The following is a 19,920-nucleotide window of genomic DNA, read 5'->3' as shown; positions in this document are numbered from 1 at the left end:
ACCTTTCCCTGCAACCGGAAAAAATGCAAACCTGCTGCCACACCATCCCCCTCACCTACTTCCAGGGCCCAAACAGTCCTTCCAGGTGAGACAGAGGTTCACCTGCCTCTCTTCCAACCTAGTTTACTGCATCAGGTGCTCCCGATGTGATCTTCCCCACACTGGGGAGACCAGTTATAATCTTAGGGAACAGTTTGCTGAGCATCTCAGCCAGGCCGCAGGGGCCGACTGGACCTCCCAGTCACTTCCCATTTTAATTCCCCTTCCCACTCCCTTTCTGACATGAGCATCCTCTACCCCGGGCCTGAACGTTAATTGTAGAAGTCCTGTCCTTGTTTGTATTACCAAAATACAGTACCTTATGTTTATCCAAATTAAACTCCATGTGCCACTCCTCAGTCCATTGACCCAATTGACCAAGATCCCTTTGTAACCTTGGGTAATAATAATGTGCCCATACGTCAACGTTTTCTTTGTGTTCCATATTTCTCTTTTAATTCCATCTAATGCGCATCATTTCACTCCTCTTCCTCCACAATGCTCCTTCCCCAATTACTGAATTACTCTCGATTGTATTAGGAATTAAACCTGTCCAGTCTATATTTGTACAATATGTACTTTATTTAACAGAAAATTGTAATTTGAATGGGTAAGTATGAGAGAGGTTTCTGGTCAGTCAGAGTGGGGAGGAAAGAGAAAATCTCAGCCTAAAAAGAGGAAATACTGGAATATAGCCATCAAGTAAAACGAAAGTAACAACTTTGTACAGGGGAAAATCAAACTTATGTTGCAGTGGTGTCTGTGGAAATGTTATGGGAGTGGGTGTCTTGGAAGCAAAATATTTGAGACTCTTGCACTAGGTCATGGTCTTCTGAAATGTGGTAGGCTGTTGACCTGGAAGAAAGAGTCTTGCTCTATATCTAGTTAACTTATACCTACCCGATCCAAATGTGTTTGATTCTGATTCAAAATGGAAACATGTTGCATCTCTTAGTGAAATTATTCTTCTGTCCTGCAAAAGCTCTGGTTAAAACCTTTCATGTGTTCATAAAAATATAATTAATTATTAATAAATCAGGGATTCAGTATGAACAATTATAAGTAGAAATTTGAATGTGCCAAACAATTTAAGAATATTGTTGCTATTTAGAGTAAAGAAAATTTCTTAAAATCCTTCTTGAGCAGGTTTGGAATGTCAGTTACTATAAATCAAATGTGTGATGTTCACTTCCTGTCTTGTTTCATGTTTTGTTGAGTGGGCCTTGACTGGTATTTCATCTGATGTACTTAGACATTTGGTCAAAGGTAACAGGAAATCTTACATCATTTTAATTGTTTACACTTGTTTTCTTCCTTTTGTCTTTGGGTGTGTCCATCTGCCTAATAGCATGCCACGTGGTTGCTGGTAAAACAGGAACTAGGGTAAGTAATTATTCTAGGTAATTTTTTTTCTTTGTGCTTGTTTTGCAATAATTAAATACTTTATCTGAAACTGCTTTCATTTTCAAAGAAGCTATTCTTTGAAATTACATGGCACTTAAAAACCAGTTAAAACCTTTGTATAATTGAAGATCATCTTATTTCAGCAACAATTTATTTTTTCACTGTATATTTAACTTTCTTCATCAGTTTTGTCTTAATACTCCAACATTGCACCTTTTCAATCTCTCTATTTCTTTTAAACTAGTGAAAATGAAATTTGACGGACAACTAATTTTTCTCATTTCAGATACCAAGTGTGATGTTGCTTTAACATAGCCATACTGAACAGAAACACTTAAATAGTGTTCAGGCCTTGGTATCTTGAGAGATAATTAAAGCTTTCATAGTTTGTCAAAATGTCAATTTTTTGTGGAACTCCTAAAACATTTTCCTAAAGAAAGATAAACCATATTCATAGCTTGTTGTTATTGACGAACAGGTGACCTTTTGAAGTGTTCAAGCACTTCTTGGTGTAAAAAAAGATCTCAAATTATGTTAAGTCAATGTAAAAATCCACTGTCAAGTCACTGACTGTGTTGTAATGGGCCAGTGTCCTTCTCAGATTAATATATAGAATCATAGAGATGTCTGCTTGGAAACAGAGCCTTTGGTCCAACTTGTCCACGCTGACCAGATAACCGAAATAAAAGTAATCCTGCTTGCCAGCATTTGGCCCATATCTCTCCCAACCCTTCCTATTCTTATGCCTAGTCAAAATGTTTGGTGCTGGAAAAGCACAGCAGGTCATGCAGCATCTGAGGAGCAGGAGAATTGATGTTTTCAGCATAAGCCATTCAGGTGGAAGGCGGCTGAGAAATTAATGGGGGGGGATGTGGCTTGGGGGGAAAGTAGCTTGGAAGGCAATAGGTGAATGCAGGTGGGGGGGTGGTGATGGTGATAGGTCGGAGCAGAGGCTGGAGTGGATAGGTGGGAAGGAAGATGGACAGGTAGTACAGTTCAGGAGGGTGGTGCCGAATTGGACAGTGGGAGCTAGGAGGGGGTGGGGGGAGAGGAGATGAGGAAAGTGGTGAATTAAAGATTGATGCCGTGTGGTTGGAGGGTCCCAAGGCGGAAGATAAGCTGTTCTTCCTCCAGGCTTCGGGTGGCTCGGATTTGGCGGTGCAGCAGGCTCAGGACTTGCATGTCCTTGCGGAGTGGGAGGGGGGAGTTGAAGTGGTCGGCCACAGGGTGATAGGTTGTTTGTACATGTGTCCCAGAGATGTTCTCTGAAACATTCCACGAGTTGGCGTCCTGTCTCCCCAATGGAGAGGAGACCATATTGAGAGCAACGGAACACAATAGATGAGGTGTTTGGATGTGCAGGAAATCTCTGCCAGATATGGAAGGATCCTTTGGAGGTGAAGGGGGAGGTTTGGATGCAGGTTTTGCACCTCTTGCGGTGGCAAGGGAAGGTGCCAGGAGTGGAGGGTGGGTTGGTGGGGGGCATGGACCTAAAAAGGAGTTGTGGAGGGAATGTTTTCTGTGGAATGCTTCTCAGGGTTGGGAGAGAAATATATCTCTGGTGGAGGAGGATGATGTGCTGTATCCAGAGATTGGTGGGGTGAAAGGTGAGGACCAGGGGGTTTCTACCCTTATTGCAGTTGGAAGGTGCCCTTCCACCACCTCCATGACTTTCATTTCCCTGGCCCCCAAAACCTCATCTTCACCATGAACATCCAGTCCCTGTACACGTCCATCTGCCATGGGGAAGGACTCCAAGCCCTCCATTTCTTCCTCTCCCGCTGACCCAACCAATACCCCTTTGCTGACGCACTCATTCAATTGGCTGAACTATTCCTCATCCTCCACAATTTCTCCTTAGAATCCTCCCACTTCCTTAAGACCAAAGAGGTAGCCATATGCACTCGCATGGGCCCCAGCTATTTCTACCTTTTCGTTGGGTACATGGAACAGTCCATCTTCCATAGTTACACTGGAACCATTCCCCACCTTTTCTTCCGCTACATTGATGACACCTCAGTGCCACCTTGTGCTACGCGAAGAGCTTGAACAGTTCATCAATTTCATGAATACCTTCCACCCTGACCTCAAGTTCACCTGGACCATCTCCGATACCTCCCTCCCCTTCCTGGACCTCTGTGTCTCCATTTTCAGCAACCGACTCAACATGGCCATCTACTTCAAACCCACCAACTCCCACAGCTATCTGGACTACACCTCCTCCCACCTCCTACCCCCTCCTGTGAAAACGTTATCCCTTATACCCAATTCCTCCACCTCTGCTGTATCTGCTCCCAAGAGAAGCAATTCCATTCCAGAATATCCCAGATGGCCTCCTTTTTCAAGGACTGCAGTTTCCCCTCTCACGTGCTTAACAATGCCCTCCACCGCATCTCGTCCACTTCCCGCACCTGCCCCCTTGAACCCTACCCCTCCAATTGCAACAAGGATAGAACCTCTCTGGTCTTCACCTTCCACCCCCCTAATCTCCAGATACAATGTATTTTCCTCCATCATTTCCGCCACCTATAATAACACCCCACCACCAGGGATATATTTCCCTCCCATCCCTAGAAACATTCCACAGAGACCGCGTCAGGTACCAACCAATCCTTCACTCTCGTCACCTTCCTTGGCCATCGCAAAAGGTGTAAAAACTGCGCCCACACCTCCCCTTTTGACTCCATCCAAGTCCCCAAAGGATCCTTCCACATCCAGCAGAGATTTTCTTGCATACCTAAACTCCTCATCTACTGTGTCTGTTGTTCTTGACGTGATCCCCTCCACATTTGGGAGAAAGGGTGCCTACTCGTGGAACGTTTCCGAGAATATCTCTGGGGGGGGGGACACTAAATAACCCCACTGCCCTGTGGCCAACCACTTCAACTTCGCCTCCCACTCTGGCAAGGACATGCATGTCCTGGGCTTCCTCTACTGCCAAATCCTAGCCACCCGACACCTAGAGGAAGAACAGCTCATCTTCTGCCTTGAGACCCTCCAACTACATGGCATCAATGTCAATTTTACCAGCTTCCTCATCTTTCCTTCCACATCCCAGATCCTAATATTCAACTTGCACCACCCTTTTGAACTGTCCCACCTGTCCATCTTCCTTCCCACCTATCCGCTCCACCCTCTGTTCCGACCTATCACCATCATCCCCAACCTGCATTTGCCGATCGGCTTTCCAGCTACCTTCCCTCCAGCCCCCGCCCCCCCCATCCTATTTATCTCCCAGACCCCTCCACCTTCCTGATGAAGGGCTTATGCCCGAAACATCAATTTTCCTGTTCCTCGGATGCTGCCTTGACCTGCTGTGCTTTTCCAGCGCCACACTTTTCGACTCTGATCTCCATCACCTGCAGTCCTCACTTTCCACTATCCATTGTTACAACACAGGGTAAATCCTCCTGCTTAATTTAAACCAGCAACACAGAAGATTTATCCTGTGCAGTAATCTGTGAAAATTCAAGAGGCCAAGAGTAAAAAATATTTGAAGTAAAAATTAACAACTTTATTTCTTAAAGCATAACAGAGAACAATTAACTAACAGCTATTTACAACTCCTTCCTCTAACCTATCTTTTATTTTCTCTTTGATAATACTAGTCCAATAAAACCCCTGAGTAAGATTTACCAAAAAATTCAAATTTCAAAACCAGCCAGCTGTTGTATCTTCCTCCATAGATTTGGTGTTATGTTTTTCTCTGAGCAAACTTCTCGAGACAGGTACCTCTCAGACAGCTTTGACTAGCAGTCTACATCTGTTGGTCTTTTGGCAGTTCTCCCACAACTGTTCGATTTTTCCCGGTCTTATACCCCCAAAGCATCAGATTGTGTCATTGGCTTTTAATATTATCAATATAATAAATTCAGACTTGATTGGAGTTTGGTTGTTTTGGGGGGGGTGTAATTTAAACTGATTGATTGGCCGAATTTGCATTTGTTTTGTCAACTCCAGACAACCCAGCTACCCTAGCTGCTGGATCATGTTACATTGTATCTTAATCAGAACACTTCGTGCTGTCAGGTAGTTCTGCTAGCTTTTCTCTTTCAAAGGTACAGTACACCCACATCTTCATAACACCTCCCCTTAAGAAGAAATGAACCATCATAATGAAAAGATGGCTTCATTCTTTTTCTATTCTTGAAACACATTACTCTAACATACCAATAACTTTGATCCAAGTTCACCTTAACTACTTCCCATATAACTCTATGTATAAAACATTGAATAAATACAAATCTCGGCTAAACGTTATCAGTTAAATCCATGATAGTGCATGTGCAATTACATTCTTACAACCTGCAACATGTAAGATTTTTAAAATATAAGTTTGTCACATAAGACCCCAACAAAATAGTCTCATTATTCTTGTCTTTAAAGTGTTCTCAGAATGTAAACGGATTGTGATCCGTGTACACCGCCATCTCCTACAAGTTGTTCGTGACATACATGTTAAATTATTGTAAGGCCAGTGCCAAACTCAATAATTCTTTTTTGATCGTGGAGTGTTTTCTCTGGTGGATGTTGATCATCTTCGAAAAGTAACCAACTGGCAGTTCAGTCCCATCCTCATCTTCCTGTGTCACTAGCATTGATTGTGACTTTAAAAGGTTTTGAAAAGGTTTGTGTAGCTAAAACTGGTTTGGTGGTTAACATGGCTTTCAAATGGTCGAACGCCTCCTGGCATGGTTCTGTCCACCAAAACCGTGTTCTTCTTCAGCAAATCAGTTAATGCTGCCACTATACTGCTGAAGTTTGGAATAAACTTCCAATAGAATCTGCTGAGTCCTAAGAATCAAAGCACCACTTTCTTTGAGGTTGGTCGTGGGAATTCCTCAATGGCCTTCGTCTTTGCATTCCGTGGGGTCAACCTTCCATGACCGATGTTATGTCCCAAGCACGCCACCTCTGCTTTCATAAATTCAGTTTTATTTAAGTTTATCACCAGTTTTGCTTCTCGTAGTCATTCAAAGAGCTTTGCCAACTGTACCATGTGATCTTTCCAGAACTTACTAAAGATAACGACATCGTCCAAATAAACTGTACAGTTTGTTTACCCAGCCACAATTCTGTTCATGAGTCTTTGGAATGTGGTGGGTGCATTCTTCATTCTAAAGGGCATCATTTTAAACTAATATAGCCCATTTGGGGTTACAAACACAAATTTCTTTTGCCGTATCTGATAAAGGTGCCTGCTAGTAACCATGCATTAAGTCCAATTTGTTGATGTAACTAGCTTGTCCAACCTTTTAATAAAGTCCTCTAATTTAGGAATTGGATATGAGTCTCATTTTGTAATGGCATTGACCTTTCGATAATCCACGCAGAATTGTTGAGTTCTGTCCGGTTTGGGAACTAAGACGATCGGCGAACTTCATTTGCTCTGGCTTGGTTCAATGATGCCCTTATTGAGCCTGGCATCCACCTCCATGTGGACTTGTCTGGCTTTGAAAGGATTAAGCCAATAGGAGTGTTGTTGTATCGGAGCAGTATTCCCTACGTCTACTTCATGTACAATAGCACAAAGTCCTCCCCATCTGATTCTTATATATGTCTTCATACAGCAGTAACAAATCTTTTAACTGCGTTCCATGCTCCTGAGACCGATAGCTTACTAACCTATCCCACTCCCCCATGACTACTTTATTTTTTAAAAATCTATTTTGAGGCACATCAAAATCCACATCATCTGGATTTGATTCCTCACTCTGTGGGGCAGTAACTAACACCTATTTCTCCAGTTCTTTCTCTGTAGTATAATATAGTTTCAACATGTTCACATGACATACCCGATACCTTTTTTTCCCTACCTGGCATCTTTGCTAGATAGTTCACCTGAATCAACCTTTTCTCAATTTGATAGGAACCACTAAACCTGGCTTTGAAGGGATCTCCTATCACTGGTATTAGTACTAACATGTTATCCCCTCGGGAAAACATCCGAGTCTCTGAACTTTTATCTGCCACCTGCTTCATTCTACACTGTGCCCTCATTAGGTGCTGTTTAACTCACCCATCTAACTCACCCACTCGATTTAGTCTGTCTCTCACCTCCGATACATAATCGAAGTGTGAGATCTCCGACTGTGGTCCTGTCAATTTTTCTTTAATTTCAAAGGGCCTCTCACTTCATGCCTGAATATTAACTCGAAGGGAGTGAACTGAGTAGATTCGTTTGGGGCATCTGTAAAGGCAAACAATACAAATGGGATACCTTTATCCTAATCATTTGGGTAATCCTGACAGTATACTCTCAACATGGTCTTCAAGGTCTGATGCTACTTTTCTAAAGCACCCTGGGATTTAGGATGATATGCACTGGATTTAAAGTGCTGTGCACCTAAGATGTCCATAACCCCTTTAAACAGCCTAGCAGTAAAGTTTGATCCTTGGCCTGACTGAATCTCTCTGGGTAGCCCATACCGTGTGAAGAAAGCTACTAACTCCTCTAACCTTTTTTGCCATGATACTCCGTAATGGAATTGTCCCTGGAAATCTGGTAAATGCATCCATTGTGGTTAATAAGTACTGGTTCCCACTTCTAGTTCTCTGGAGGGGACCTTAACAATCAATTATAACCTGCGTGAAAGGTTCATCGAACGCGGGAATTGGCAACAAAGCTGCTGGTTTTATTACCACCTGTGGCTTACAGACCATTTGGCATGTATGACATATTCCGCAAAAGGTAACCACATCCTTGTGCATTCCAGGCCAATAAAAATGTTTTTGTACCTTAGCCTGAGTCTTCTGAACTCGTAGGTGACCTACAAGTAGTTCATGTACTACCAGTAACACCTCCTGTCTGTATGCTACCGGCAACACAATCTGGTGCACTTCAGTCCATTCCTCCTCTACACTAACCTCCCATGGTTTCCATTTCCACCTTTAGGATTCTACCTTTCGGGTAATAACCCTCCGGAATATTCTCTGCCTCCTTTTTTTTTGGAGTATGCATTCACACATATATATCTTTTATCGTCTTGTCTTGCTGTTGCAAGTCCCTTAGCCTTTCAGGACTAAACACTTTTGTCTGACCCTCTGCTTGTTCAGGTTTTTCCTGCAGCATTACATCATTCCTGCCTCAGGCGACTGACTGTGTGGAATTTGCACATTCTCCCCGTGTCTGCGTGGGTTTCCTCCGGGTGCTCCGGTTTCCTCCCACAGTCCAAAGATGTGCAGGTCAGGTGAATTGGCCATGCTAAATTACCTGTAGTGTTAGGTGAAGGGGTAATGTAGGGGTATGGGTGGGTTGCGCTTCAGAGGGTCAGTGTGGACTTGTTGGGCCAAATGGCCTGTTTCCTCACTGTAGGTAACCTAATCTAATCTTTCTGATCTGTTATGAGAGTGTGATAATTTGTGGGATAGATGGACAGAAATTTAGCATTCCCCTATATAAGATCAGATTGGACTGAAGACTGGGGAAACAGTGGGAGTGATTGACAGAGTGTCAGTTCCTGGAATTCACTTTGTTTTTGGGAATGATTTGGCAGGATCCAAGGTGGGAGTGACACCCCTAATTGTGGAGAAGCCCAAGGAAGACAGAGAAACCGAGGAGTTAAAACAGAAATATCCTGGTATTTTCCCATCCTGTATGGTAACCACATCCCACTATCATAAGTCACAGCATGAAGTGAAAAGTAAAGAGAAAGGTGAGGGAGGTTCAGTTAGTGGATACCCTGTTTGATTAGATTAGATTACTTAGTGTGGAAACAGACCCATCTAGTCGCATTTTCCTACCCTATATTTATCCCTGACTCATGCACCTAACATTATGGGCAATTTAGCATGGCAAATTCACCTGACCTGCAAATTTTTGGATTATGGAGGAAACCCACGCAGACATGGGGAGAATGTGCAAACTTCACACAGACAATCACCTGAGGCAGGAATCGAACTTGGGTTCTTGGCGCTGTGTTAACCACTGAGCCACCATGCTGTATGCATATTCACTCATCCCTTACTATCAGCGACTGGTTAGATCCTGTATCAGTCAAAATTATAACTTCTTGTCCTTCTCTTCCTGTTCTTTCTGAGTAAACTTTGCCCACAGAGGCAAATTCTTTGTAGAGATCAGGTACTAACTCTATACCCAACCCCTGCCTAGCCTGTGCACTCTCCTGCAGCTCCTCCACTCTCCTTGGGGTCTCCTTTACTACCTTCATCAATGCCTCTGGCTTGGCTTCTTTTACCACATATTTTCCCACAGCGTTTTTCTTAACGACCAGCGCTATGACTTTATGTGTCCCACTTTACCACAGTGGAAACACCTGAGGCCTTTCACCTCCTTTCCTCCCACTTGGGCTTCTTTTTTATCTGTAGTAAAGTCTTACCAGTGCTCCCTACTTTTGGTTTCGTACTGCAGAATCTCCCCTTCTTCCAACTTCTTGCCCTCACATGTTACATTATATCTAATTCAGAACACTTGGTGCTGTCAGGTAGTTCTGCTAGCTTTTCTGTCTTAAAGGTACAGTACACCCACATCTTCATAGCATCATATACCCATCCAGATGCCTTTTAAATGTTGTAACTGTATCAGTCTCCACCACTTCCGCTGATCACTAATTCCATACACATACCATCGTTGCTCCTTAGATCCCTTTTAAATCTTTCCTCCTCACCTTAAACCTATGCCGTCTAGCTTTTGACTCTTTTCCCCCCTCCCAGAAAAGACTTTGTCTATTTACCCTATCCATGCACCACATGATTTTATAAACCTGTATAAGGTCACCTCTCAGCCTCCAACGCTCCAGAGAATATAGCCCCAGTCTATTCAGCCTCTCCCTATAGCTTGAACCCTCCAACGCTGGCAACATCCTTGTAAGTCTTTTCTGAACCCTTTCAAGTTTCACAACATCCTTCCTACAGCAGTGGGACCAGAATTGCACGCAATATACCAAAATTAGCCTGATTAATGTCTTGTACAGCCACAATATGACCTCCTAACCCCTAAACTCAATACACTGACCAATAAAGGCAAGCGTACCAAAAGCCTTCACTTGCCTATCAACCTGCGACTCCACTTTCAATGAACTATGAACCTGCACTCCAAGGTCTCTTTGTTCAACAGCCCACCCCAGGGCCTTACTATAAGCATATAATCCCTGCCCTGACTTGCTTTTCCAAAATATAGCACCTCCCATTCACCTAAATGAAACTCCATCTACCAATCCTCGGCCGATTGGCTCATCTGATCAACCTCCCGTTTTACTCTGAGGCAACTTTCTCTGCTGTGTGTAAAGAATGACACTTCAAATCATACAAATTTTCACAATTTCTAATTTACAGGTTCTCTTCAATTGAAATTCCCTTTTCTTGATACAGTGGGATTCTTTATGGTACATTGATACTGTTAACAAAGTCCTTTTGCTGAATATTTGTTATAAAGCAAACTCTGTGGATGTGATTGGTTGCTCCACAGGTTTTATTTTGTCTCTGCATGAAACTAAAATTGAGTAATTTGATAAGGGTTCGGATATCAAATTATTCCATAAGTGGAACTCAAGTCAATTTGCCATATTTTCTAAGTTAATGAGCAAAATGACCATTTTTATTGTAAAACATTTGTGGAAATTAATTACTTTATATTGTATTGCATTTTTTTATTCTCTTGGAAAGCAGCTGGATAGATTAAATAACTTGTGTTATAAAAGGTTCATGCAATTATTATATGATGCGTGATGTGTCATTAAGCCATGTCATTTTGAGTGTAATGGTTCCAACTCATTACAGTAGTTGCTTGCTTTAATTCAACCACTAGGTGGCACTCTATTATGACAAGTAAAGTGAAGGGACATTCCTTAAAGAAAGCTCCACATAGACAAAAACAAAGTCCTAAGCCACACGTAAACGATGCATACGTTTTGCATGACAGCTGGAAATACATTTTCTGTAATTTCTATTATCACTCAGATATTTAAGGACATAACCAACTAAAGAATTCTAGTTTGTTGTGTTGCCAATCTTTAACTGGGAGGCCACAGGATCTTGGATATCGTCACTTGTCTAGCTTTTGCTTTGCAATTTTATTTTTTCTTAGAGTAAAAGTCATGACAACACCTCCTATCTCTGAATGGGCTATTCTCCTGCTCCATAGACATGAGCATAGGTCTCAACAGTTGTGAAATTGTCTTATGAAGGACAGTTTGTTAAGATATTAATCATGCCTGAGATTTGTACGTAATCTTTCGTTGATTGTTCTCAACTCCAGTTGTTAGTTTCCTGACAAGCTGACTAAATATTTTTGAAAAGAAGTGGCTTTCTTTGATGCAATGAACAATCACCAGGCATTTCACCGAACAATAATTTGGAAGGCTTAAGACAAGTGAGAAAGGTATAATAAATGTGGAAGGTGACATTTATAAAATATTTCTCAGGATGTGGACGTCCCTGGCTCGGTGTACAGTTGTTGCTGTCCCTAATTGTCCTTGATAAAGTGGTGGTGAGCTCTTATCTTGAACAGTGTAGGTGCATTCAAGGTACTGTTAGGAAGGGAGTTTCAGAATTTTGACCAAGTGACTAATGAGTAACAGTGATATTTTTCCACATAGGATGATGTGTGGCTGGAGGGGAATTTGCAGGTGACCGTCATCTCATGCTTCTGCTGCCCTTGTTGTTGATTTGGAAAGCATGGTTGAAAGGGTTTTGGTCAAATGCTACTGTGCATCTTATAGATGGTACATTGGCATAGCAACTGCAGTATGGTGACAGGGGTGAGTGCTTTAAGGTGTTGGAAGGAGTGTCAATGAAATGTGTTGCCTTGTCTAAAATGTTCCAGACTTCTTGGATATTGTTGGAGCTGCACTCCAAGTAAGTGGAGCGTATTTCATCACACCCCTGAATTGTGTCTTGAGATGGTGGACGGGCTTTGGGAAATCAGGAGATGAATTACTCACCACAGAATTCTCAGCCTTTTCTTGTTGCACAATATTCATGTTGAGTTCAGCCCCAGGGTGTTGATAGTAGGGGATTCAGTGAAGGTTATACCATTGAATAAATAACGGCTGATAGTTAGATATTCCCTTGTGCAAAGTTTCATTGCCTGGCAGTTGTATGAATATCACCTGCCATTTACCACTCCAATCCTGAATGTTGTTCAGGCCTTCTTACATAGGGACACAGACTACTTCAGCATCCAAAGAGTCACCAAAGGGATAGTTTTTGGAAGAAGTCAGATAGATAACAAGTTAATAATATGCGGAGGGAAAAGGAAGGGAGACCACCTAACATCTGTGGCCTGGTGAAGATAAGGTGTTTAGCAGATAAATGCAGATTTTAAAAAAAACCTTTCCACATGTTACAGTGATGGACAACTAATTTTGTTTTGTAAATGTTAACCTAAGTGAATGACAAGTGTTTTTTCCCCAAGGTTGGGGAGTTCAAAAGTAGTGGGTGTATTTTTAAGATGAGAAGAGAAAGCTTTCAAAGGACATGAGGGGCAACTTTTTTACACAGAGAATGGTTCATGTGTGGAATGAACTGCCAGCAAAAGTGGTGGATACAGGTATAATTACAATGTCTAAAAGACATTTGGATAAGTACATGAATAGAAAAAGTTTGGAGGAAGATGGACGAAGCGCAGATGGAGCTAGTTTAGTTTGTGAACATGGTCGGTGTAGACCGGTTGGAGCACACGGTCTGTTTCCGTGCTGTATGACTCTTTGAGAGTGACATGACCACAATATAGTCAGAGCAGATTTGCAAATGGCTGTGCATTTAATGAGTCATAGTACAATATTTCTTTTTATAGGCCTAAAAATGAAGAAGTAAAACTTTAAATGTTTTGGCTCTATTCAACTAATGATTAACATGAAAATGACTGCTTGCTCTCTGTTAGAACTGATACTGTGAGTGGATGCAATTTTGATCTTTTTCATTTCCAGAGGCTAGATAATGGTTTAATAACATTGAGAATCAGCAGCGTGTGATACAGAAACTCTCAACTGTAAGGGAATAATTTAAGCAAGCATTCAGGAAAAAAAATCTGATTTAGATCTGAACCTATTAGCTAGCTCAGGGACGGAGCAGAAGAGGAATGGTGAGCAGACAACCTTGAATAAATGTTTTGCTTTCAATGCAGCAGGCTAAAGGGTGAGATTCTACTATTCCAGACAAAATCCACATGACTCTCCACTAAAATGGGGTTCTTCTAAGACTTTTTAAAAAAAAAATTATTTTGTGTATTTAATTACTCATGGTAATTTTCAATAATATCATTTTATAACTTAGTTAAACACTGATAAATATCCTGTTCCGTCAAGATGCTAATGAATGTAATTAGTTTTGCTGTAGTTTCTCTGTTTCCACTCACTTTGTCCCCCTTTTCATTCTGTTTCTCTCTGTTCCATCTTCCCTACTTTGAATATTGTGTGCAGTTTTGGTCTCCTTTTCTGAAAAAGGATGCTCTTGCTCTCGAGGGAGTGCAATAAAGGTTTACCAAGCTGATTCTGGGGATGGCAGGACCGACATATGATGAGTGATTGATTAGGTTAGGATTGTTTTCGCTGAGATTCAGATGACTGAGGGGCAATCTCATACTAGACAGGTTAGATGTTCCCAATGGTGGTTGTGTCACAGTCTGAGGATTCGAGGTGGCCCTTTTAGGATGGAGATGAGGAGGCGTTTCTTCACCTAAAGAGTAGTGAGCCTTTGGAATTCATTACCACGAGAAGTAGTTGACACCAAAACGTTGAATGCATTCAAGAGGCAGCTAGTTAAAGTACATAGGGCAAATAGGATCAAAGGTTATGGGGAGAAAGCAGGATTTGGCTATTGAGTTGGACGATCAGCCATGATCATGATGAATGGCGGAACAGGCTTGATGGGCCGAATGGCCGCCTCGTGCTCCTATTGCCTGTGTTTCTATGTACCTTTTTTTGGTTTAAAAAAAGTTCCTATACATCTGATTTATCCTATTCTAAGTACTTCCTTCTTCAAAAAATGTAAAGTTAAAATGATTTTAGTACCATTTATCCTTGACAACTACTGTCCATTTTGGAGATGGGAACAAATTTTGAAGAATGAGTTTTTCATTTTAACGTGTTGAACTATTAGTATCTTACTAATGGTAATTTGACAAAATCATGTCACTTTTTAATGTGAATTCAGGAATGGATTGTCCCTGAAGTCTGACATTAGCTGGACCATTCTCCCCAACAGCAGTTTGAAGTCAGGTGTGACACATATAAAATTTCAAGAACTGGAAATCTGGTTCCCTCTTTCAATAACAAACATGTATGATGCAGTCTTGTGAAGAGATCATGACTCTTTACCTTGATTCCACAAAGATTAGTTTCAGCTATGAGCTGGGGCTTTTGAAAGGAAATGGAGAAACAAGCTGACTCAAAACAAATCGAGGAATTACAGGACAGTGAATCATCAAGTGAGAAAATGTGGAACAAGTAAAAGTTAGTTAGTTTAACAGGCCCATTTGTTTTCACTGGTATTTGTTTAATTTTTATTGTGTCTATACCCAAACTGTTGACAAAATTTCTTATTTTATCCCATCAGCAGGATATAAAACCAAGGAGATACTCAATCAATGGTCCTGCTGTTAGAGTAAAGGAGCTGGATTTAGTTCTGTGAAGAATGTTCAGCTGTCAAAACCTGAACTAAACAGATGCCAATGTTGAAGTGCTACTCTTCAGTTTATTCAGTTCTATCTCAGTCGACCTCTAGTCTTTGCATACAACCTCCAGAAAAGGTTCACCCCAATGTTTTCAGTAAATCTCTAAAACCTCTATCAAACCATATAACATAATAAATGTACATTACTTACTAACACATTTCAAAGGAAACCTTTTATAATCCTCAGATCTGTTTACAACCAGGTACACATCTAACTTTGTTCATACTGAAATAATTGTTTAAAAAGTTAATTGCATTACTGGGGTGCCTGTAGCCTGTTTCCTTTTTTGGAGAATGTGAAGACAATTAGAGTCATAGAGATGTACAGAGTAATTTGTATTTTGTTTTCCATTTTCGCTCCATTTCAACATTGTGCAAAAAGTGTGAAAGAAATGGTTTGCAATGAAAACAACATCAGAGTAAGAGCAAAACTTAATTGGATAACTGTCTGAACCGTGAGATTACAACAATAGCAGCAAAAACAGAAATTGGTGGAGAAACTCAGAAAACTAGCAGCATTTGTTGTGAGAGAGCAGAGTTAACATTTCGGTCCAGTAACCTTTCTTCAGAACTGGGATTCCAACTTTTGCTTTCCTTTAGTTATATTTTTGAAAGTTTGAACTAAATTGTTCATTTGAGCAGTAAGAGTGGTTTCCATATCCAGTTTGTAGAATGAGATGTGAAAATAGCCCAGGGAATTTCTTTTCATGTAATACTTTGTAACTTGATTTTAAAACTGTCTAATTTATGCATATGAAAGGGATAGAATATTTAATATGCATAGCTTTCATTGTAATTTTGACATTGAAAGTGTTACAATACATCATTATTTGTCAAGGTTTTTGTGTAACAGGAATGCTTGTATACAAAATCTTGAGAGTACTACAGTTTTAACAGTTCCAGCTGTAGTTTTCTCTATAACCTGGAATGTTTCTGAGTCGAAGTAGTACATTAGCTCCTCTTTGGTTATGAGGTGGAAATTTAAGTCCAAGCTTACTGCATGTTGTAAAGACTGGCAATTTATTTTTTCTTTAGTTTTAATCTCCAGTTTATGCCTAAGACATTTACACAATTTCTTTTACTAATAATATTTAATGTTGTTGTATTCTGAAGCCATATAATTCCAGTTTTCCAAGTTCTAATGCTATTCTGGTCATTTACATTCACTGCATAATGCAAGACTGGGAGGAGATTTTCAAGTATCAAACTCTTTCTGTTTAACAGACAACAAGGGAACATTTTAAAAAAGGATGATATTTTACAACTTAAAGAAGTCTACAAGTGGATAACTCATCCTCTGCTTTCTGAGGAACTGGGGGTGCCTGTGGATGGGAAGGTACAGCATTTGATCCAGAGTTTCAAGATGATCTTAGGCAATGTTTATTTTTATTGCAATTTCAAAGTTCAAAATGTTAGAATGTGAACGTGTAGTGCAATGTATTAGTAGGATTTATTTTTAGAATTATTTTATTAGAATTACTGAAATGCTAAATTGGTCGTCTTTTTAAGCAATAAAATCTTATTGACGTAAGAATATTTCAGAATCACCTATATTTTGAAGGAAAAATGGATGGAATACACATGACTACTTTGTATTATATCCTTTTCAATTGGAAGTAAGCTGGTTTTGTTTTTTGATAAATAGTTATAGTATTTGGTTACTTTCTTGAATTCGTCAGGCAGAAACTTTTAGCTAACCTACAAAGATTGCCATATTAGTTTATTTACTGGAGGATAAACTGCCTTTGTTTCAATACTAGAGCGTATTTGAACTAAGTGTGGTTTTCGCACACCCTGAAACAGACGGGGATTGCCACTTTTTGTAAGTTATCCGATTTATTATTCTCCTATTTGCTGAATACTAATATATTTTAATAGTTTATTTACATACAACTTACTTAGTGCCAATAGCAAATTATCACTTGTGAAATGTGTATGAATAAATTATGTTTTCTTTTGTTATCAGTACAGTAACAGTACAGTTTCTAGAATTGTCAAACGAACGTGATTTTCACTTTTTCGTTGTATCAATTTTCATTCTTGACAAAAATAAAGTCGTTTATGAAAATATACTGTAATGGATATGTTTTTAGCCCAATGTCTCCAATGTTAGATGGGTTTGTGCAGTCACAACCCACAACTCAAATCATTATCTTAAATTATGAACAAGAATATTCTGAGCACCACTTGTAAAACACTGCTTTCTAACTTCCTCCAATCTGAATGATTACTATTTTGTCCTGATTTCCACTTCCTTTTGTTAGCCAGTTGTTTTACATTCACTTACTTGTCTTCAATTCTACATGTCCTAACCTTTTGACATGAATTTGCTGTGTGGCATTTTTTCAAACAGGGTTTCAGAATCGAAGTATATGGCATTTCCTATGTTCTCCTTTTATATACTTCCTGTTATCCTTTAAAGAATTCTTAACCTTTTGGAGCCCATGCTGATTATTTCTTACTCTTTTCTCTGATTTTTATGTGCACGCTTATATTAGCTTCTAGTTTTTCCCGTCACTTATGTTAAGTTGTTTAATTTACAGTTGACAAGTTTTGTTCTATTTCCCATTTTGTACATGAAAATAACATTTGCCAACTTTTTTTCTCTAACACTAGTCCTCCTTCTATAGATCACATGTACGTATAAAATAATGTGTCTGCTACCAGTTCCATGGTTTGCATGAGTGTACCTGAGTTCAAACAATTTGGACTTGGAGAATTGCCTTCTTAATTTTGCTACTTTGTCAATGATTCTTCTCTCTCTCTCTAACTTAATTGGATCAATAGAATCATAGAGTTATACTGCATAGAAATGATCCCTTCAGTTCAACTAGTCCACGCTGACCATTTTTTCAAACTAAACTAATCCCACCTGCCTGCGCTTGGCCTATATTTCTCCAAACCTTTCCTATTCATGTACTTAAATGTCTTTTAAATGTTGTAACTGTACCTGCATCCATCACTTCCTCTGGCAGTTCATACCACATATAAACCACTGTCTGTGTAAAAAAAGTTGTCCTTCATGTCCTCTTTTTTTTTAAAAAACTTTCTCCTCTTGTTTTAAAAATATGCCCCTTGGTTTCTCCCATGCTCAGGAAAAGACCCTTACTATTCACCTTATCTATGCCCCTCATAATTTTATAAACCTATATAAGGTCATCCCTCAACTTCCTACCCTCCAGTGAAAAATGTCCCAACATATCCAACCTATTTTCATAACTCAAAGCCTCCATTCCAGGCAGCAACCTCTTAAATCTTTTCTGAACCCTCTTCAATTAAATAATATTTTTCCTATAGCAGGGTGACCAGAACTACACAGTGTTACAGAAGAAGCTACACCAACATCCTGTGCAATCTCAACATGACATCCCAACTCCTGTACTTAAAGGTCTAAGCAATGGAGGCAAACGTCCTAAATGCCTTCTTAACCACTCTGTCTACCTGTGACACAAATTTCAAAAATTTATGTACCTGGTCCCCTAGATCTCTCTGTTCTATGATACCAACAAGACCCCACCATTAATTGTATAAGCCCTGCTCTTGCTTGTTTCACCAAAATGCAATACCTCGCATTTATCCGAATTAAACTCTATCTGGTACTCCTCAGCACATTACCCCAATTGATCAAGATCTCTTTGTAATCTTAGATAACCTTCCTCACTATTTACTATGTCAAAAATGTTGGTGTCAACCACCAACTTACTAACCATACCTCCTATATTCTCATTCAAGTCATTTATATAAATGACAAATAAAAGTAAACCCAGTACTGATTCCTGCGGAACACCGCTGGTCATAGGCACCCATCCAAGAAGTAACCCTCCACCACGACCATCTGTCTCCTACCGTCAAGCCAATTTTGTATCCAGTTAACCAGCTCACTCTGAATCCCATGTGATCTAACATTACTAAATAGTCTACCATGCAGAACCTTATCAAAGGCTGGAATCGAACCTGGATCCCTGGCGCTGTGAGGCAGTGTTGCTAACACTGAACCACTGTGCCACCCCAAGTAGATATGTTTACAAAATTATAGACAAATTCATTCATAACCTTTACACTCTTAAAAGTACTACTTTTTTTTTAAAAAGTAAAGATCCTTTCCTGCCCTTGTAGCCTCCCTCTATCTCCCAATCCTCTCTGCAACCCAATAAAAGTGTCAAGCATTTGGATTTCAATCCCTGAAAACACAGGCTACTAGAACATGGATATTCCCTGGTATGCTATAACTTATTATTTATCCCTAACAATCTTCAGAACTTGACATAGGTGTCAAGATGGACAATAGGTGGAAGGAGGGGTATACCTTAGTGTAGTGGACGTGAGGAGGACCTCTCAAATTTACTTTCAAAATGGTTCCTCATGCAGATTATGGTTCATGACATCTCTGTTTGTACTGTAAACTACAACCCTTTAAAAATGTGATCCATCTCTATGAAAATTGCAGAGGAGTAGACACATCTATTGCCACGGTGGAACTGGCCAGCTTGGACTATAGGGTGCAGGTTTGAAACCTGAACCAGCTCCATACTCCTAAAAGGCCCGAGTGAAAATTGGAAACCCTGTGAATGGAGTGGGAAATGTGCATGGCCATGGAAAAAGATTTAAGGGACTCCACATCCAAATGAAAGGCTGTGCACAATGGGGAATAAAAATGTAAGGGGCATTGGCGTAAATGAGCTGCAACAATTATTGGTGTGTGTACTTGCATATCAATAACTCTAGATAACACTTCCCTAAATATCCTCTGTACTACGTTTTCCTTAGCTATAATTAACTGTGGATAAGGAAGTGATCCATTGTACTTCTCCAGTCTGCAGAATGAATCATGTCCAGCAAACCCATGCT

General features: G+C 40.2%; 1 protein-coding gene across 2 annotated transcripts in view; it reads left to right on the top strand.

Annotated features, from left to right (window-relative positions):
• Positions 1–19,920, top strand: part of pus10 (pseudouridine synthase 10) — a 77,728-nt gene that overhangs the window by 23,188 nt on the left and 34,620 nt on the right. For both annotated transcript variants that reach the window (XR_015758462.1, XM_043696059.2), the window contains exons 5-7: positions 1,388–1,422; positions 16,297–16,408; positions 16,833–16,894. Coding sequence is in view for 1 of the 2 variants with exons in the window: in XM_043696059.2 (XP_043551994.1) it covers positions 1,388–1,422; positions 16,297–16,408; positions 16,833–16,894 (209 nt within the window). In the remaining variant the exon portion in view is untranslated. The remainder of the gene's footprint in view (positions 1–1,387; positions 1,423–16,296; positions 16,409–16,832; positions 16,895–19,920) is intronic.

The sequence above is a fragment of the Chiloscyllium plagiosum genome, unplaced genomic scaffold (assembly GCF_037043375.1).
Source record: "Chiloscyllium plagiosum isolate Xiang-an unplaced genomic scaffold, Cpla_swu_hap1 HiC_scaffold_10, whole genome shotgun sequence".
NCBI classification, from domain to species: Eukaryota; Metazoa; Chordata; class Chondrichthyes; order Orectolobiformes; family Hemiscylliidae; genus Chiloscyllium; species Chiloscyllium plagiosum.
Note: the sequence above shows the minus strand (reverse complement) of the source record. Positions and strands in the feature narration are given on the sequence as shown.